This window comes from Phycomyces blakesleeanus (assembly GCF_001638985.1).
Source record: "Phycomyces blakesleeanus NRRL 1555(-) unplaced genomic scaffold PHYBLscaffold_2, whole genome shotgun sequence".
NCBI classification, from domain to species: Eukaryota; Fungi; Mucoromycota; class Mucoromycetes; order Mucorales; family Phycomycetaceae; genus Phycomyces; species Phycomyces blakesleeanus.
In genome coordinates this window covers 1,453,163-1,472,657 of record NW_017265135.1, presented here as the reverse complement: position 1 = coordinate 1,472,657, position 19,495 = coordinate 1,453,163, and the positions used below count along the sequence as shown (strand labels likewise).

The window sequence follows — 19,495 nt, the reverse complement described above, 5'->3', positions numbered from 1 at the left end:
TTGGCTAGTATTATAGAAGCACTATTATCTTGATCAATTCATAACTTATTTGTTATTATTATTTATTATTACTATTATTATTTTAAGATAAAAGAAAAAACTAACAAACTCGTTATTACTGCATATATATTATATTGAGACAATTCAATTGACCATAGAAATATGTTTTATATATATATATATACTGAACTAGAAAGTAGTACATACGCATATACATACATAGATACATACACAGAAATCTCGCGTGTGCATTTGAGTACAAAGACAGGCTTTCATTGTTCTTCTTATATATATATATACTTTTAGCTGCATTTAAAACCAATGCCTTTTAGCCCTATCTCGCTTCATCTCTAAATACGTATATATTTAGATATATTGTGCATACACAGAAACAAGTAACAGATAACGATTGATCTGTAAATTATAGATCGGCCAAAAACTTATCCCATTGGTTTATATCGACAATTGATTTTATATATAAATATATATATATATATAAAGGTAATAAAGAAAAGAAAAGAAAAGAAAAGAAAAGAAAGAACTCCAAAATTAATAGAGAAAGAGAGAGAGAGAGATAGTGAGAAAAAGGGGGGGATGTACATGTGTTTTTTGTGGTGATATTAAATAGACTTTTATAAGCACAATAAAATGTATTATCATTATCATGTACCACATACAGCTAAGATATGTTACAGCTCTGGCGCTTTTTCTTGGTAGATTCAGTCGAAGCCATAGTCAGTTGACTAGCACGTTTGGAAGAAGGTTCTTTGACAGGAGTTGGCTTCAATGGCTCAACCAAATCATTATTAGACAAGGCAATCTCAGTATTACGCTGGTCCTCGAGAGAGAGCGCAATAGCCAAGCTGTAGGAAAATCAAAGGTTAGACTCCAATATATATAAATTAACCACAGAAAACAACTTACTCCATATCAGATATCCGTCCTCTATCAGCGTCTTGTGTGCTTTCGAGAAAAGGCTTATTGAAAAGCCCGTCAAAGAATTCCGAAGCACCTTGGTCGATATCAGCTAAGCTTTCCCAGACAAATGAACGTTCTTTTACTAGACCCGAGTCTGTTACAAGAGTATAAAGCCCTTCAGTCTCCGGGTGTTTGTACAATGTAGAGAACTATATATATATATATATTCTCTTTATATTTTAGTTTTTATATATTTAACACATATTTCCACAAGGTGGCTTACATGATTATTACGGAACAAAACACATAGCTTGTTTTTCGGTATAGAGTCCATTAACAGTTGGAGGCCATAATAAGTGAGCTGTGTAGCTGTGTCCTGAAGAAAGGATGCTGCAACAAGACCTATAGAGATAATATAAATACGTTTGCACCACAAATTTAATTATTACCATATATTACCTTCTGTTATACTTCTTTCAGCTTCAGGAGAAAGAACCTTTTGGTTGTCCGGATTGTCAAGTTCACTACTAATTGCATCACCTTGTACAATGCACTCTACTACAGAATTATAGGATCCGCATTTGGTAACAAGGTCGAACGTCTGGCTATCCTGTAAAACAATATTCTCTTTTAACATTAATGCCTTTTCTGTAGATAACACATTTCCTTTACTTGAGGATCAGCAACCCAGCCGTGAATCAAGTCCACATCAAAGAGATCGAACATGGCAAGTTCCTCTGTAGGCTCAAAATCACGAATCGAAGAGAATCCTATATTGACATCTAAGAAAATAGTAATAATAATAGCAATAATTTAGTTACCCTCACCTGGCTGTTCTAATAATCACTCACCAAGGCCAGTCTGAAGATTCGGAAGGATGGAAAGAGCAGAATCGAGGTTGTAACGATAGGTAGCAACATGTTCTGTGGTAGATTGCCTTGTAATCATCTTCGAAGGTTTAGCTTCAGACTCATGATCTGACAGTATCAATTCGTTCGATAATGATAATGAGGAGGGGCTAGTGGGTATATCACCGCGTTTAGCCTGAAACTAAAGTATCCATTAATAAGCAGTAATTGTGGATTTAGATATAGTGTACGTACCTTTTGTTCGGCAGGTCCGTGGTTTAACAAATAGTCTCCTAGGCGTTCGATAAGATATTCAAAAGTTACCATCTCTCTATCAGGAGGGAGAATGGTGATTTCCTCTCGAAGAAGGAGAACATTGCCTGTGCGGTTCGGTAAGCACACACATATTTATATATTTTACTGATGATGTTCTTACAGAGCTTGTTACTTACATATAGCCACCAAAGGACAAGGACCGTTCTCTATTAGAGTTTTTTTCTCTCTTATTTAAATTAAGATAATTTTGTGTTTTTAGGTTTCTGTACATACCATTCTGGGTCACTATACGGATGATTTGCTTTTGTTTTTTATCGTGGCTATACCAGTCAATAGTCTTTACAAGATATTCCTGGGCAGGGACGATAATTCGTGACTGACGATGACTGCTCTCCTGAGTATCTTGAGTGTGCTCAGCAGAATCATGTATCAATGGAGGAGTAAGTGAATCTGGATGGGAAGGATCTGTTGGTTCCAAAGGTAATGAGGTTTCGTTGTTCTGCTCTGAGGCAATTTTAGCTTCTTCTAGACATCTGGCAATAGCATCTATGGAATGCGAGCCTGAGATATTGGATGAGCTCAATGTATTAATCAAGTAGATGAGACTTGCTTTGGTTATCAAGAGGTGCTGTATCTGTCATTGGATTGATTGGTACAGAACTTCGTTCCAAATTCTGGCCTTTGTAGCTCAGAGCGGCTTTTAATTCTTCAGTGGAGTCTACCATGCAAGTTCAAGAATACGTGCGGGGTTCTCATGACGCATATGCAATACAGTATATAAATATCCATTTTCCTTACTTTAATTTTTTTTTCTTTTTTATGGATAAGAGATTATGAATCACTATATCATTCTTTTTAATTTAAAAAACACCAGATGTTCTCCCCAAGTAGTTTTTGCTAAATTCTATAATATTTCAGCAGTTTCTTTCTTAAGTGGAACAAGTCTGTTCTTAAGATAATCGCCTTCAAGATCACACAGTTGCCTGAATTTACTCCCCTTTTTTTTGGGAATTGGTACCTTAATTATATTTGACTAACCCCTTCCCCTTCCCCTTCTCCCTTCTCGGTCGTTTCTCATATATATATAAATTGTAGTCGTCTTAAGATTTCATCTTGTTTTATGTACTTCCAAGTTCTATCCAAAGGAATGAAACAATAAAAAAACTGGCATGATTTCCAAGATCTTCTTTTATTTTCTTGTTCCTTTATTCAATTGTGATATTTAAATGTGTTATGTTTTTCTTCTCATTTTTCTTCTCATTCTTCTTCTTCTTTCTGTTTCTCTTAATGGCTGTGACCACAGCACGCTGAATGATCACCAGCATCAGTAGCAGCAGCAGCACGTCCTCTCTTTGTCTTGCGTTTGCTATTTTTGCTATTTTTAATGCTATCGTTATCTCCCAAAACAGTATCCTTGGTAATTCGCAATTCTATTTAACAAGTAAAAAGATCAATTATACTGCTATTTTATTTTCATTATTATTATTAGTAGTAGTAATGATATTAGTTAAACTTACTAAACGTATTGTCACCCTTGGATACACCTTGCAAGACATTTTGTTTCAAGAGTGTAGCGACCTGATCAGCCATTTTCAACTTCTAAATGATATATATATATATATTTACAAGATAAAGTTTAATATAATACAATCATTTAAATGAATCAAAATTTTATAATCACACACTATCCTTCTTTTGTTCACTATTGCTTATTTGCTTAAATTAATATTCACCTTTTCTAATACATCAGTATTGGTCTCATCTTTGCTTTGCATGAATCGAGTATAGGTTTCCTTTTTGGCAGCTAACTTTTATCCATAAGCAAAACTCGTTTCTCTCCATCTATTTTGATAGTCATTCCATTGAATACTATTTTATATTACCGTTGAATGCCTTGACGTCCTCTATAAAACAATTGTTTTTTTTTAATTATTTTTTTTTATTAAAAAAAAAAAAGAAGAAAAAGAGAGAGATTCAGGTGAATCTGACACCAGACATGAGAGATTTGGAGACATCGATAATATTACTAGTAAATTATATTCTATGCAAAGAACGTCTTGATCCCAAAATCTCACCTCCAAATACAGTCCGTTGAGTCTTTAACAAATTACGATAGGCCGAGATGGCAGCTTGCTTGGATGGACTGGTCATTATAATTATTTTCTTCTTGATCTATTAATCAAAATGAATAACTTTTTGAACTTTAAAGGGGAATATATAAAAAAAATTATTTGCTGACCAGGGTGGCGAATAAATCCAAAGTCAGGTGATCAAAGTCAGACAGACAAAACGAGTTACTGGACCAATATGTTTCTATCAAATTCTTAGCAACTAAGCAAGTATTTTTTATTTTTTTTAAAAAAATATTGTATTTATGCATACTCTTTATTGTATGTGGTATATAATTGAGTGCCCTTTTTTCATGCTCATATTTAGTGGTTAGTTTTGGTATTCTAAAATATATATATATATAGACAATTCTATTCTTCTTCCTTTTCTTCCACTTCAGTTTCTGCTGCTTCCGTTTCTGCCTCTTCTGTTTCTGGTTCTTTAACTTCTTCGTCTTCTTCATCGGCTGGGACTCGATAAATTCTGCCCTGAATTACGGGACCAATACTGGCCCATCGTTTTACCCACGAAGTGTCCTCTTCCTCATGCTTGTACATTTCTTCAGGCTCAGATACCTTGTCTTCATCCTCTTCAGGGGAAATACAGTTGGGATGGCCTTGTGAAGAATCCTCAAACGCCTGAAGAACACCTTCTTCTGTAACATGGAATTCTGCACGACCCTCAATATCCTCTGGTTCATGGTCTCTGGAGGCCTGGATATCCTGAGTAACCTTTCGCCAATGAGAAGCGGCACTAGCTACCAACTGGTCAATACGCTTCTTCTTCTCTCGGGCTATCTTGGCAGCAACGGGCTTCACAAGATTCTCACGAACGGCATTGAGGTACTTGAGACCAAGGAAGAACTTGCGATAAAGAGTTGAGATCAACAGGCCATTTTCTTCGTCTACAACAATCTTGCTCGCCGGAACATTAAGAGACGTGAAACCATCATAGCCACCGGTGAGATAGTGTCGAGTGACAAGAGAGTATTCCTCATCTAGGTCCAGAGGGGCCATGTTTTCGGGCATATATCGAGCCTTGTTGTCCGCAATATCTGGCATGCCGATCGGACGCTTGGAGGAAGGTTGGTTATTCATGTAATTCGTCACACGATACACATTCTTCACACGCTGTCCGGGGGGCTTGGTTGGGTCCCATTCCAGACGCAGACCAGCGAGCTGGGGGAACCGGCCCTCTTGCTTAGGATATTCGGATACACTGTTTTCCAGGGCATCCCATAATTGGCGACCAGTAACTTTTATCAGGACACATGGGTCTGTGAAGGGAAATATGTTCATGATATCTCCAATCGTGATCGGTCCTACATCGATAATACTGTCATTTCTGATAGTGCCACCCACACACAGTGCAAAATCAGCTCCAAGATAACGATATGACAAAAGCATCAGATCTGCAGTAAGATTTCCCAAGTTGGTTTCTTCGGTCCGGACAGCAAAGCTTCTGCCATCCAGGGGTACAGTTGTGTATCCAATAGCACGCTTTGTCTTTTCTGACACCAATTCAGCCACCTTTTCTACAATCACATCCATCTCCTCATCTGGCTCCACACTTGAATCGACTGTACGACGCTCAGCTATTTTTTTTTTTAAAAAAAGTTAATATATTAGCCAAACACGATCTTGTACTCAATGGCGCCTTTTGCGTGTCAAATTTACCTGTCATTGATTTGATTTTCTTCCTGCCATCTTCGTCAGTGTCAATTTCAAGCTTTAGTACAGAAAACTCTCTAAAATCAGTTCCACTCTTAATAACCCATACAGGCTTGTCAAATGGTTCTTCTTCAGGATCGAATCCAACATCATCCAGGTTATGTTCCCGAGTCCATTTTTCTCCCACAATGTCGACATGATTAGAAACATAGTAGAAATGATCATGTCTAAAAGTATATTATGTTAGTGTATATAACATAAAGAAGTTTAAAGAAAAATAGAAAATATTACCCTCCAAGAATAATATCCACATCATCAGAGCATTCTCTACCGAGTTTAATATCATTCGGTACACGCATATGTGTCAATGCAACTATAAAGTCTACTTTGTGTGGTCCTTCCGGATCTCTTAACTCGGCCGATAGATCCTTGGCAGTCTGAACAAAGTCATGGTAAACCAACTCTGGGGGGAATCTATTTATTTATTTTTGTATATTGCCTTACGGTCAGACCCTTGAACATTTTTACCCTTAATAATACTTACGATGGAATTGTCTCAATCCACTCTCTGCCAATAATAATAGTTATAATAATGCGTTAATAAATGATCTCAATCACAACTTATTTCCATGCCATTATATATACACATTTAACTTACTTTTCTACAAGACCAAGTACACCCAGTTTAAGTCCTGACTCAGGATGATCAATTACTAAATAACGCAGACTCTGGACAGGAGGTTCGTTTGTATCTTCAAATAACACATTGGACATCAACCAAGGAAAGTTTGTAGCAGCCAGGTTACGCTGGAGTTGAGGAAGACCGAAATCAAAGTCATGGTTTCCCAAACAAGCAACAGTGATTGGCAGATTGCTCATCACATCGGACCTTTTTTTTTGTTGATGTTATGATTACAATGGTGATGAGCTAAACAGAATTTTTTTTCTAATATAGACCATTACAAGTCATGCTTACATGTGAGAGCCTCTGGTAATAGAGCCTTCGAGACTTGGGTTGAATACGTCTCCAGAAAACATGACAAGAGGGTTTAGGTCCTCGTCTTCTTTGATACATGACTTGATGGCTGTGGAGAATCTAGAGGCACCTCCGACAGGTTCATCTTTATTAGGCGAGACGTGGTACACATCATTAAAATGGACCAATTCAAGGGTTGTCATTGTATAAAGAAAAGTGGAAAGGGAAGAAGGAGAGAGCGAGAGCGAGAGTGGGGTTTGGTGAGTGTGGTTTATATATGATACACTTGACAGAGAAATGTCATCCGAGTTCTTGTACGTGGGGATATGGGCCCGCGAAGGTCAGTGTGTTATATTTTATATAATTTATATAAATAAAATAATGTCTTATAAGAATAATAGTGTGGCGGCAATTGTAATAAAGATAGAGATAAAAAGAAAGAAAGAGAGAGAGAGAGAGAAAGAGCAGAAAGATGTAGGACAAGCTTTAAAGTATCTATAGGCCAAACGATCCAAACAAGAAAAAGAATTAGGCAAGCCCAGTAAAATTGAATTGGAACGGGTGCCTTGCCAATACTTCCTTTTTTTTCCGACCCCTCCTTTTCTTTGATCCTTAACCTTTCTTTGCTGTTTAGTACTCGAGCTTATCTTTGTAGCCTTCTGACAAGTTATCGAAAGAAGCGATGACTGGGCTGTATTGAACTGACGCCAGAAAGTAAATGTGAGTATTTGTGATGTCAATATTGTGAATCACAATGGCATGTTGAATGAATACGAGCACCGTGTTACTGCGGGGTTAATATTTGTGTGGAATAATGACCGAGTTAAAAGTATATTATATTTGTGAAGGCCCTCTCCCTTTGCGATATCTTGAAATACCTCGTTTAAAATCCCCTTTTGATCGGCAGGAGTTGCAATAAGAAGCAAGGGCATGTATATTTGTATTTGTATTTGTATTTATATACATTTTAGACTTCTACGCACAGATTTGGCATTTGTGCTCTGTGACCAGAATACAAGATTTTGGAAAACTGAGATCGGCTTTGGTGTATATGGTGTGTGCTTCTTGTTCGACTTGGAGGAACACAAGATAAATAAAGAAATAAAAAAAAATAAAGAAAACGCAGTAAAAATGTGTCAGCAAGGTCTATATATAAATATTTAAATGAAATAAAGGGACCAAAGGTGATATATGTGAATAGACTAGCTGATAGAGCAAGGTAGGGTATATAGATAGTATTTAGAAGAAGTCAAAGCTATAGAACAATAATTGCTTTTCTCCTCATTTACATCTTCATTTATTTATTTATTTATTCGTTCATTCATTCATTCATTCATTCATTCTCTCTTTCTTTCTCTTCATCTTCTTCAAATAATATTCACCAAGCTTTAATTTCTATTGTTTGTATTACACAAATCATATGCCATTGAATCATTTTTTTCGATACAACAATACCAAAGAGCTGTCAACTCGGCCAACTGCTTTTGGTAGTTTGAGAAGACCTCTTTTGTGTCTAACACGTTCCTCATTTGTGGACCAAGCGAGCAAGAAGACTTTTCAGACCCCTCCAACACCGCCAGCCTCCAAAACCACAACTACTACCACAACCATTATCACAACCACAACCACAACCACAACCACCCGGCCCAGTTGCCATTCCTTACCAACACCGCTCACTGTTCACAAGCCCGATGGGTGTGGGAAACAAGACAAACGCAGAGGAAAGACATTTGATAACAAAGATAAAGACCTCCAGCTTCTCCAACGGCAACTGGCTGCCTATGAGAAGTTGGAACAGGCTTGGGAAGATAGGCGAAAAGATCACCATCAACGTGAACGATATATGCAGAGACAACTTAGAGACACTCATCTAGGTTTAGTTGAACTTCAAAGGTTGCTGTGATCTGTATTTTCTGGATCCATTTAGATTTTTTTTTTAAAAAAAATAATCACAAAAAATAACAAGAAGCATATTGTTGCAGTCAAATAATAATAATAATAATACAAAATAACTGTATCAAAATGATTCTAGCCAATCAGATCACAGAAAGTGGCTAATGTGCAGGGCAAGAAGTTGAGAGTCAAAATTGGAGGGTCTAGCGGTCGGTTTTCCATAGGAGGAAGGTCTTCCGCGGGCTCAGACTTTGAACTATTGCCCCCAAGGACTCAACAGGCGTATAATCCCCCTTTGAACCCAACAATATATATATTTTATATTAATAAATTTTACATGTATAATATTTTAGATAGACAAACAGACTATCAGAAACTAAGAGCCTTTTATTTTTTTTATTTTTTTTCACTGTATATAAAAATATAAATTGTTATGTCATCATGTTCCAAAACCCTTATTTCCCAACCCACTTCTCTCCCCCCCCCCCAAAAAAAAAAAAATCAGGTACAGATAAATAGTCAAATACTTGTATAAAAGATCAAATCACTTTATTTTATTTTTGTGGTTTCGTACTTTGTCAATTATCCCTCCTCTCTCCCGGATTTTCCTTATCCTCTTCTTTACATCTTATATTATCATACCATACCATACAATGCCTTCCCTCGAAAAGAAGCCCATCTCTTATCAGAACCTATTGCTCGGCGCAAGTAAGTATATTCTATAGATAGACACGCTCTGGTGCCTATATCAAAATTATTCATGCACTATTTAGCACTAAACCTGTTCGAGGTATCCACACTGGGCCAGCCCTTTGAAGTCATCAAGACCCAGCTCGCTGCGAATAGAGGCCAGTCATTAAAGTCTGCCCTTACAACAATCTACGGTCGAGGAGGAGTTCTTGGATTCTATCAGGGTCTAATCCCATGGGCCTGGATTGAAGCAAGTACCAAAGGCGCCGTCTTACTATTTACTGCATCAGAGTGTGAGCATCGAGCAAGAGCCATGGGCGCATCTCCCTTCTTGGTAAGTTTGATCTTGTTAAATCCGCAGACAAAGAAGAAAAAAACTAAATTTGTTTTTGTAGGGTGGTATTGCAGGTGGAATGGGAGGAGGTATTGCACAGGCCTATACTACAATGGGAATATGTACATTCATGAAGACAGTAGAGGTTACTCGTCACAAATCAGGTAAAACAAAGATGATGTTAAAGGGAAACATTACTTACCAATATCTGCAATCAGGCGCAAAGGAATCAACTTTCAAGATTGCTGGGGATATTTTCCGAAAAGAGGGATTTGCTGGAATCAACAAAGGTGTCAATGCAGTGGCTGTACGCCAATGCACCAACTGGGCATCGAGATTCGGCATCACCCGATTTGCACAGGATGCCATCATTAAGGCACGCTATGGAACAGGACCAGATGCGCACACCCACGCCTCTGCTGCAGACAAAGCATTGGCATCTGTTCTTGGAGGATCCCTATCATGCTGGAACCAGCCTATTGAAGTGATCCGAGTAGAGATGCAGAGCCAGGTCAAGACTGTCGGTAGACCTGAGAAGATGACAATTGCTACTGCTGCACGGTGGATTTATACCCAAAACGGCATCCGAGGATTCTACCGAGGTGTGCTTCCTCGGATCGGTCTCGGCATGTGGCAGACCCTTTGTATGGTTGCACTAGGTAAAGAATACAAGAAGCTTTGTGAAATTAGAATCCAAAGAGTTTCTATTATGAGTTTAAGATTTTTATTACCTTTTCTTATTTTATTTTATTAATATTTACTTTGTACTATAGGCGATCATTTCCGTGCCCTGTTCAAGACAAACTAGACGTAGCATTTCTTTTTTGCTTTGATGCTTTATACTTTCTTTCTGGATGCACAGGAACCAATGCACTCATGTACCCCTACACACCTACCTACAAACCCACACTCACACCTACGCATTTACACTTTAATATTGCGCATATTGATAGATACTATTACACTACATATTTGATTTTTTTTATTTGTTTCAATAAATGCTAATTTTGCCTTTCTTTCGTACTAAAATGCTAAGACTCTGTCCTGTAAATCTTAGATTTAGACATTATATACAACAACAGATAAAAAAAAAACACTAACATTTTATAATATTTATTAGCTCTTATTGTCTCCTATAATCTGTGGATCTGAATATTTCCAGCTTTCTACACTAATGTTATCTAAATATTACAAATTATGGACAATATGCTTTATCTAGTTCTCGAGCCAATAACAACATGAGTTGGATCTATGCTAAATACATAGATAATATATATATATATATATTAAGATATCTATATGCATATTGAAGCTTAAAGCTTTGTTTTTTTTTAGAAACTTTTTAAATATGGATATTGAGCTAATTTTTAACAAGCGTCTCTTGGGTTATAGCAATTGAGACAGATAAACCTTAATAATCAAACTTCTTTAACTCTAGACAAAGTCTTTATTATTATTATTATTATTATTATTATTATTGGTTTCTCAATTGATCAAACCAAAGCTCTATATTATCTAGTAATTGAAAGTCGGAAACTTTCGATTCGACCTTGTGGCTATTTAATGTATGTTTGTGTTCAGTTTATTAAATCTTCTACGACATTTTCCTAGTCTTCAGAATAACCATCATTTTTTTTCACATCTTCAAAATACGCTTATTGACTTCATCCGTATAACGTTCAATAGATAATGCCCAACTTGTCACCATGATCTTCAAGTGGTCGTTCAATACTGTCTGAGCCTCCTATTAAGTAAACACACATTTATATGATTAGATATACTGCTTTACAAATCAAGGAATATGATAGAAAAAAAAAAGAAGCTATATGACAACGCATTCAAATTACCTTTGTTTTGAAATAATCAAGGACAACCTCAGAGTTTGTGATTTCTTTGATTAGTTTCTTCTGAAGTTGAATTCTAAATAAGTCCTTTCCAGTCTTCACATTTGTTTGTACGGTAACCATAGACTTTTTGGCGATCGCTTGGAGAGCAGTAAGGTTCATAAGCTGAAATACAAATGAATACAGCACATAGATAAGAAACCATGTTAAGCAAGTAGATTTCTTTTTTTTTTAAAAAAAAACTTACCACTTCATCCACCTTGTTTTCTGCCGCCTTTCTTTTGGCATCTTTGCTAGTCAACCCAAGCGATCGGTTCAACATTTCGAGAAGAACAGAGCCATAATTGAATACCTTTATATAAAGGTTAATATCTAATGTTATTTCTAGACATAAAGCTACAAACCTCCAAAACAGTGTTGGTCTTGTGGAAATCAACCCAGGATATTGTCTCTGTTGTGTAGGGGCGTGTCTCGATAACTAAACAATTTTTTTTTCAAAACTCTAGCCCGAAATTTAAAGTAAAGTAATTTCTGGTAATTTATTATTAATTACCATGTTTTTCCATGATTTCAGCTGCATCCTTTAAAAAGCCTGCAATCTTCTTTGAATCTATAAAATGTATGAATCAAGAGTTTACTTAATGTCACCCAAAGTCAAATATAAGCTCTATTTATATAGATAATCTTACTGTCAGCGTTCTTGACCGAAGATTTTGACAGAACCAATGCATTGGAGAGATCGGAAACATATTTTGCCAGCCAATATTCTTGGCAAGTTACCTTTATAAATATATAGAGAGAATTAGTTTTTCGATTTTAGAGATTTAGTCTTTTTTTTAGCAGCAATATAAATTACATTAGCTTGGATACTCTCTCGACCAAGGAATTCTGTGAATTGCTTAACAACAGAGTCCAGGTCTTTTACACCTTTAGTATCACATGCAGCACTCAGAATATTGAATACATAGGAGAACATTTGAACCCATGTTTTCTACATACAAAAATAAAAACCAAATATACTTTTAATCACCACCATTCATACATTCATTCGTTTCAGGTATCTCTTAGCTTACATTTGTGCTGATTGTAGGTTTAAACAGTTCCTGTGCAGATTGGATTTCTTTTGAATTGCAGTTCATGAACACCTTAAAGTCTCTGTTGTCGGATCGGCTGTCAATGAAAACGTCTATCTACTGCTTTAATAATCAACGCATCCCATGTACAGTACACAACAATGTTTACCATCAAACTTGATCTTAGAAACGTCAAGATCATGGAAGAATTGGACGCCGTTTTTGATCTGGAATGTCGCATTCATAGCATCAATTCTAATCAGCTCTACCAAAGAAATAGAGTGTTGTAATGAGGTATCAAGGCGGTTGCGGAACTCGATAAATTCTTGAATCTATAACCCAAAAGTATGTTTTAGAGTTGGTTATTTCATCTTAATCTCCCTTTTCTTATTCTTCATTACCTTGGAGAATGTGCCGAATTGATAGGCCTTCACGAGCATCTCAGGGGTCTAAAACAGAAATGCAGAAAATTATTTAAACTATATTAGACGTACAGAAAATCTTGGCGAAATCAAGATTTTTATGCTTATTTCTTACCTCAACCTCGTTACTCTTGTAAATTACAAGAGCGTCATACAAAGACTGCTCAATTTCATCCAGACATCCCAAAGAAAAGAGTTTATCAGTGAAATAGTGACTAATGAAATCGAAACAAAAAATAGTGAATACATTTGAATCGAAAAAAAAAGAAATCGAAATGCTTCTCTAAGATAACTAATTAGATAATGATCATACATCATAGTGTCAAATTGGATCTGCTTAATCTCCATCGTCAAGTATATTTGCTCGATACGTGTGTAGATGCCTGTTTAGCCCAGAAAGGCGGTGAGTTTATCCCTTTGCAGTAATATGCTTTATCGCGTGAACTAACCGAGAATAGCGTATAGTCGAACCAGGGCTAACTTGATTTGGAAGTTACTGACACTCTTAACTAAAGCAATCTCCAAGAGAGAGACAGCCTGGATCAATAAAGAGGTGTTGTTGTGCTCATGGTAAAGATCCAAAAGTATGTGGGTTGCAAGAATGACATATTCATCACCATATTGATATTCTGTCTTTTCAAGTCCCTTTCCTTTTTTTTAAGGTGAGTAAACCAAGAATTATAATAAGAGTATCATTTTAAGCAAAGAAATAAGGTTACCAAGAGGAAGAGCGTCCTCGTAAGCTTTCCAAAGACCATTCACAAGTTCAATTCCTTCCTTCAAGCTCAACTGAGACTGAAGTCCCAAGAACCGCTCCAGTTTTCGAATATTCGTGTCTTTGTAGATGTTTTTGACCTTTCCTGCCTAAAAAGATAAACAAATTACTATGGTTTACGCCTCTAGAGATAAACTACATCCAAAGCCATACCTTTTCACCTGTCTCCTTAATGGTATCCTTAAGGGACTGGATAAACCCTTTTGCCTTTTCAGGGGTTAATTTCAAGTAAGAAGTATAATTCTGAAGATCTTCGAAGCAACAGCTCTTGGATCCAAATTGAGCAAAGTAGGTGACAATATTCTGCAGCAAATTTGATTGATCTAAGTTCAAGTATCCCACCAAAAGAAAGAAAAATAAGTTCCTTTGTTGCTTCTAGCTTGACAGGATAGCAGCTAAACACACCAGCGATTATCCACGTTCTTTTTAGAAAAAGAAAAAGAAAACATTACCATGTCCCTGATCTTGCTTTTTGGCAAGTCTGTATTCAAATTCAAGCTCGGCCAAAAAAGGTCCTCTCTTCATCATAGGTGCCTCCAATGCAGATTTCTTCAGTTTCTCAATAAGCTGATGGGCATTATTTACGACTTCCTTGTTGTCTTCCGCAACAAGAGCTTCTACAGCGTCAAAATAAGCAAGCCAGTTGATCCAATCGTCTGCATTCTCATGCACAAGAGCCTTTTCACTAGCAGCCAGAACCTCGGACCACTTTTTGTTTGTCGACAACAGCTCGGTCTTCATCTGGCGCACTTCAGGATCACGAAGAGATTTCTCTCCGAGAGGGGTATCAAATAATGCGAGTGCCTCTTCATGTTTCTTCTGGTCCAGCAGAATCAAGAGATACAATCTAAAGTGCTCTACTTCTTCCAATCGACCTTCTTCCTGAGCCTTTGCCATCATTCTCTCGGCAAGCATGTACGAAAGACTCGATCCACCCTCTCCCTGTAATTTACAACACAATTGGACTCATTCATCAATATTCGGCGACAAAAAGATAACAATAAAAAATTCGAAAGTTCCACAGAAATGCTGTGTACCTGAAGTGCAAGAGACATAATTCCCCAGAAGAGGTACTTATTGGACTTGAAAGTACGATGTAGTTTTAACGCAGCTTGTTGCTGTCCCTTGTAATCACTACTGCGAACCATTGCCATAAACCAATGGTTGGCAAACTCTTCATTTTTCGGTTGGGAATTGGCAGCACTTTCATACAATTCAACAATAGAAGTGTCTATATATATATATATGTGTGTGTGTGTGTTAGTTTTTTTTTAAATATAATATATATATTGTTTTCGAGACATACGTTCACCGAGTTCCTTATAGACCATTGTCACAGCTTGAAGAGTGGCATCATCAGCCGGGATTGTCTTTTTAACTTGTTTGCAAAGTTCAGACGCCTCATTCTCCTTTCCTGTTCTGACGAGTACAAGGGCCTTTAAAGCCTGAATTCTAAAAGTTGAGCTGCTTTTTGTAATTTAAAAATGTCATGTATCTCAACATGCCTTGATCAATGGCCAGTCTGGGGTTTTTTTTAACATCTTGGTCACAAGCTGAAGTGCCTGTTTGTACTGGCAATCATCGATGGCCTCTGTGGGCGAAATTCGAAAAGTTTAGCCTTAAATGACTTTTTTTTTAGGAGTAAAAAAAAAAGACTCTTTACAATATATATATATATATATATATTCGTTTGATTTGATTTTATTTGAAAAAGCCTGCCTTACCATAAAGAGGCCGCAGTTTTTTCTCAGTTGCATAGTCCAGGGCCATATTTCTATTTCCAATCTGTAGACCAAGACGTGTAGAATCAGGAGAAGGGACTGCTTTCCTTAAAGAAGAGCACAATTGTCAAATTAGAAGAAAGTCACGCTAGATTTTCTGTTAAAATTGGTAAATGCGGGAACCCAATTAAATAAAGAATAAGAAACCAAGGTACGGTACAATGCTTCCACACATCGAATTTTCGGTATCATATACAGCCATAAACACACACACACACACACACACATATATATATATATATATGTACCCAATATTACTTGAGCAGCGTACATTCACTTTTTTTTGTGGAAACCTAGAGCCTCTCATGGTAGCCGTACGGTATGGTGAAAGGACTCTGTGAGAGAGGTAGCTGCCTACTCGATCCTTTGTATCTAAAAGGGCTGGCACCTTCATAAGTGACGATATTTGACCCGATTTGTCGGTCGGAAGAAGACACCCCTTGAAAATGTTTTAGCCAATTGCCACCCAAAAAGTGTCTTGTGTGGAGTATAATCTTATTTCAGGTGTACTTGCGCTGGTCACTTGCAAATATAAATGACTCTTCTGACCACCTTGACATATGCACACGCATTATGGCCATGGCTTCCACAATACTTGTCATTTGGCAAACACACTGGAATTATGGTATAGATGAGCAGCATTTTTCTTTTAAAAAAAAAGCAGTACTTAAATTGGTAATATTGTTGATACACTTGCTGTTGATCTTTCTTCGAAATCATACCAGTATTCGCGACTATATGTCTCGTATTGCTATTATTATTATTATTAAAGCAAAACTATTGATTCCATCAAGAAAAACATCTGTTTTCCTACTTACTGAATAATCATGAAATACTTCAATATAATATGTAAGTTATAAAGAGCAGAGCAAGAGTATATCTTATCGTTCTTTGTTGTTGTTTTCTTAAGTCAAGTGCAAACACATAAGAGAGAAATACGTGCTCATGAGTTTTTAAAGGAAGGTTTGACTGATGTACTCAAAGTCCTTTGGCCCAAATGAGAGAAGATTCCAAAGAACGAAGCAAATGAAAAACAATAAAGACTTGAATAGCAAAGTAATCTTGCTTCTCTTATTTGCATAAGTGATTTGTTTCTAGTATCATCTTTTAGTTTTCCACAGAGATCTATAGAGATAGCTATAAGTTATAGTTCTGGAGATTATATACTCTTTTGAATACGTTTAGGGAGACGAAAAGTCAATTGGCAAAAGTGTGTACTAGTGCAGATTTAGCAAAAAAAAGTAATAAGAATGAGAGGGTAGTGCAAATCATATACAGGTGACGATAATTAAAGATGTTGCCTTGATAATCTTGATTTACTTGGATATTCACAAAAACCAAGATCTTATGGCTCTATCTCAGTGGCGTAATGCCTATCTATTCTACACACTTTGAATATATATATATATATATGTGTGTGTGTGTGTGTATAGGCATATAATAAAGTGCAACCTCAGAAGGAAGAGTATATTTTGGGAAGATATTTTTTTTGATTTTTTTTTGTTTTGTTCAAGGAAACTTCATAAGGAATTATATAGAGACCTTTTTGTCTGCCCATCATATTTTGTTGTTGCTGATAATAAGATAAGTTATACAATGAGCAGTAAACCAGCTACGCTTAAAGAACAATTGAGTTCTTTCTTCTGTCTTTATTCCTTCTTGATATTGGGTTGGTAACCATCCATTCTTGGCTTGGTGTCCGCTTGGGGGTGTCCATTGGGCCAATAGCCAGCAGGGGCCGTGTTAGGCTGAGCAACATATTGCTGTTGCTGATGTTGCTGGCTGGGATAAAACGGCATGGGTGCACCATACTGGGAATGGGGAGGGAGATTGTAGGCTGGGTAGCCTTGTGCATTCGTAGGCGTTGTTATCGAAGAAGGAGCATATGGTGATTGGTTGTAGTTTATGGGTGCTCTTTGCTGTCTGATTGCACTTGGAGATTGCTGAGCCATATATCCAGCTGGGACATGGGGTGAGGGCTCCTGTTTATTTATTTATTTGTTTTTTAAAAAAAAGGAGTTTATTATCTTGTGCTTATTAACAGACCATAGCCCAAGGCTATGTCTATTTTTTTTTTCTGTTTCTTTCTTTCTTTACCGATTTGCGACTCTCTACTGTCAGATTGGAATTGGTGATGTTTGAACGCTGAGAGGTGACACTGGCACCGTCTGCAGCCTCATTGGCAGGATAATTGGCATCAGGCTCCTATTGGCACAAGAGCATCAATGCCAAAGTAAAAAAATAAAATAAAATAAAATAAAAAGATAATGATCAGTGTCGGTGTCAGTGTCAAACATCAAGATCAGTGTCTTTGTTCATTCATTATTCTATAATTTACAGAAGTGGATTCTTGTGGAACAGCATCAGGTGTATTCAGACAAGCTTGAATAAGATTTTTCCCTTCTGGCTTTGTAACAATCGGCTGCAGTTTCGCAGTAGTAAAAGTATAGACAAGGCCAGTCTCAGAAACAACCAGCAGAAGCACTTGTGTGCCTGTTAGGGTAGAGAGTTCATAGGCCTTTTTTTGATATTGATGATAATTTTTTTTTAAAAAAAAAGATATTGTTATTATTATGATGATGATTGTTATTATTACTACTTTAATTTTTTATTATGATTATTATGATTATGATTGTTATTAAGGAAGTTTCTGAACTTGCTCAAATAAAATCACTAGGCCTTATTTACCTTTTTCATAATACCAGCCTTGCGCTTTGAAAAAGTAATGTGTCTTCGGTTCTTATCTTCAATGTACTCAATCTTGATCTTGCGTCTGCCGCTGCGCTTGGGCAGTGCCATCTCTGAGCCGTCATCACCATCATCACTTTCGAGATCTTCCTTTTGTGTCTTTTGTCTAATGTATTAAAAGGTAGTCAGTGAGCTGTCATGTAAGCCACGCGCTCTATATAGGATTTGATAAAAAAAACAAGTAACAAACATCGTTCGAGGCATTCTTCCCAAACTTGAACTGAGTGAACAAAAATGGAAAATGCGCTAGACTCAGGTTGCGGAAAATACATGATTTTTCCTTTTGCTTCGCGCCAATTTGGAAAGTCTCGGCGTCATGCTTAACAAAAAAAGAAAAAGAAAAAAAAATTACTTTTCATCACAAAATACAGTAAAACATATTTGCAAGGCGCACAATTCGAAAAAATAAAGCGCATTTTTAGGATATTTTTTTTTCTTAAATATTTAAACAAAAAGTTGAGCATGCATGCATTATATTATTATTATTTATTTATTTATTTTTTAAAAAAAAATTAGTGCCAAAATGTTTGACGAGTTAATAACCTAAGAATACTTTTCTGTGCTGTTTATTTGAAAAAAGAGGATCTATTCATAACGGTTAGTAACTCTTTAAAAATGCGTCTTGTATTCTCGAATTGTGCGCCTTGTATAGTGTGTTTTACTGTACTAGCAACCTGTTAAAATCCCAACTTTGTTAAATTCTCCTTTTTATCAGCAATGTTATTATTACAATAATAATTCTTCCTTTGTTTTGTCTATTTACCTCGAATATTAACCATAAATCAAACCGTTATATCTGTATGCATTTAGGGTTTACTATGCTGGCAATCTGGGATTATCACTGGTAATCTGACTTTATCCCTGTCTCTTTTGTGCCCCTCTTCTGCCATAGACACTGTACACAAGAAAGATATTGCTTGTCTATACAGGGAAATTGACTTTGACTAAAAGCTGCAAATACAATTTTATTTTTAAAAAAAAGTATATCTTGCAAAAATGAATAAATAATTCATTACAATTCTTGATGTAGATTGTAATTTTTTTTTTTAAAAAAAACAGCAATTTATACTTACAATATACAATTAATGTGTTACTAATTTTTTTTAAAGGCCTCGGATAAATGGGCTCAAGGAGGTAA

At 36.4% G+C, this 19,495-nt stretch overlaps 7 protein-coding genes across 7 annotated transcripts; 2 read left to right on the top strand and 5 right to left on the bottom strand.

The window, feature by feature from the left end:
* Window positions 1-488: 488 nt before the first annotated feature.
* On the bottom strand, window positions 489-2,695 carry PHYBLDRAFT_184800 (hypothetical protein). The gene is made up of 10 exons (XM_018438991.1): window positions 2,653-2,695; window positions 2,316-2,603; window positions 2,219-2,248; window positions 2,022-2,146; window positions 1,770-1,968; window positions 1,591-1,700; window positions 1,378-1,528; window positions 1,202-1,320; window positions 925-1,127; window positions 489-863 (listed from the first exon to the last, which is right to left on the bottom strand). Exons 1-10 carry the CDS (start codon window positions 2,681-2,683, stop codon window positions 680-682), a joined length of 1,440 nt encoding a protein of 479 aa, XP_018297575.1. The 5' UTR covers window positions 2,684-2,695; the 3' UTR covers window positions 489-679.
* A 631-nt stretch (window positions 2,696-3,326) lies between these two features.
* PHYBLDRAFT_162595 (hypothetical protein) lies at window positions 3,327-4,193 on the bottom strand (the record flags this gene model as incomplete). Its single annotated transcript, XM_018434659.1, has 5 exons — window positions 3,327-3,472; window positions 3,560-3,641; window positions 3,776-3,846; window positions 3,926-3,946; window positions 4,118-4,193. The coding sequence occupies 5 exons, from the start codon at window positions 4,191-4,193 to the stop codon at window positions 3,327-3,329; spliced, it is 396 nt and encodes a 131-aa protein (XP_018297574.1).
* Window positions 4,194-4,353: 160 nt separating this feature from the next.
* On the bottom strand, window positions 4,354-7,021 carry PHYBLDRAFT_129957 (hypothetical protein). Its single transcript, XM_018429320.1, has 7 exons — window positions 6,798-7,021; window positions 6,480-6,710; window positions 6,366-6,389; window positions 6,113-6,295; window positions 5,828-6,048; window positions 5,270-5,745; window positions 4,354-5,188 (listed from the first exon to the last, which is right to left on the bottom strand). The coding sequence occupies exons 1-7, from the start codon at window positions 6,998-7,000 to the stop codon at window positions 4,523-4,525; spliced, it is 2,004 nt and encodes a 667-aa protein (XP_018297573.1). The 5' UTR covers window positions 7,001-7,021; the 3' UTR covers window positions 4,354-4,522.
* A 1,196-nt stretch (window positions 7,022-8,217) lies between these two features.
* Window positions 8,218-8,875, top strand: PHYBLDRAFT_162593 (hypothetical protein; the record flags this gene model as incomplete). The annotated part of the gene is made up of 2 exons (XM_018434658.1): window positions 8,218-8,690; window positions 8,830-8,875. 2 exons carry the CDS (start codon window positions 8,218-8,220, stop codon window positions 8,873-8,875), a joined length of 519 nt encoding a protein of 172 aa, XP_018297572.1.
* Window positions 8,876-9,272: 397 nt separating this feature from the next.
* PHYBLDRAFT_129953 (hypothetical protein) lies at window positions 9,273-10,739 on the top strand. The gene is made up of 4 exons (XM_018429319.1): window positions 9,273-9,398; window positions 9,464-9,714; window positions 9,776-10,373; window positions 10,488-10,739. The coding sequence occupies exons 1-4, from the start codon at window positions 9,344-9,346 to the stop codon at window positions 10,520-10,522; spliced, it is 939 nt and encodes a 312-aa protein (XP_018297571.1). The 5' UTR covers window positions 9,273-9,343; the 3' UTR covers window positions 10,523-10,739.
* A 533-nt stretch (window positions 10,740-11,272) lies between these two features.
* On the bottom strand, window positions 11,273-16,003 carry PHYBLDRAFT_179126 (hypothetical protein; the record flags this gene model as incomplete). The annotated part of the gene is made up of 21 exons (XM_018438106.1): window positions 11,273-11,458; window positions 11,562-11,723; window positions 11,806-11,910; window positions 11,963-12,036; window positions 12,112-12,168; window positions 12,248-12,338; window positions 12,415-12,549; window positions 12,632-12,744; window positions 12,801-12,963; window positions 13,033-13,080; window positions 13,169-13,268; window positions 13,367-13,436; window positions 13,503-13,703; window positions 13,773-13,917; window positions 13,982-14,151; window positions 14,281-14,770; window positions 14,866-15,059; window positions 15,135-15,273; window positions 15,334-15,419; window positions 15,553-15,656; window positions 15,858-16,003. The coding sequence occupies 21 exons, from the start codon at window positions 16,001-16,003 to the stop codon at window positions 11,351-11,353; spliced, it is 2,901 nt and encodes a 966-aa protein (XP_018297570.1). The 3' UTR covers window positions 11,273-11,350.
* A 1,908-nt stretch (window positions 16,004-17,911) lies between these two features.
* On the bottom strand, window positions 17,912-18,408 carry PHYBLDRAFT_106058 (MADS-box transcription factor; the record flags this gene model as incomplete). The annotated part of the gene is made up of 2 exons (XM_018427936.1): window positions 17,912-18,127; window positions 18,298-18,408. The coding sequence occupies 2 exons, from the start codon at window positions 18,406-18,408 to the stop codon at window positions 17,912-17,914; spliced, it is 327 nt and encodes a 108-aa protein (XP_018297569.1).
* Window positions 18,409-19,495: the final 1,087 nt, after the last annotated feature.

Bases quoted from the DNA above. Each gene is read 5' to 3' on its own strand.
- PHYBLDRAFT_129953 (XM_018429319.1), top strand. From the start codon at position 9,344: ATGCCTTCCCTCGAAAAGAAGCCCATCTCTTATCAGAACCTATTGCTC. The intron at 9,399-9,463 runs GTAAGTATATTC...TGCACTATTTAG, and splicing joins GAACCTATTGCTCGGCGCAA to CACTAAACCTGTTCGAGGTA. The intron at 9,715-9,775 runs GTAAGTTTGATC...TTGTTTTTGTAG, and splicing joins TGGGCGCATCTCCCTTCTTG to GGTGGTATTGCAGGTGGAAT.
- PHYBLDRAFT_184800 (XM_018438991.1), bottom strand. From the start codon at position 2,683: ATGACAGATACAGCACCTCTTGATAACCAAA. The intron at 2,147-2,218 runs GTAAGTAACAAG...CGAACCGCACAG, and splicing joins TTGTCCTTTGGTGGCTATAT to GCAATGTTCTCCTTCTTCGA. The intron at 1,969-2,021 runs GTACGTACACTA...TGGATACTTTAG, and splicing joins ACGGACCTGCCGAACAAAAG to TTTCAGGCTAAACGCGGTGA.
- PHYBLDRAFT_129957 (XM_018429320.1), bottom strand. From the start codon at position 7,000: ATGACAACCCTTGAATTGGTCCATTTTAATGATGTGTACCACGTCTCG. The intron at 6,711-6,797 runs GTAAGCATGACT...ACAAAAAAAAAG, and splicing joins ATTACCAGAGGCTCTCACAT to GTCCGATGTGATGAGCAATC. The intron at 6,296-6,365 runs GTAAGTATTATT...ATAAATAAATAG, and splicing joins TGGATTGAGACAATTCCATC to ATTCCCCCCAGAGTTGGTTT.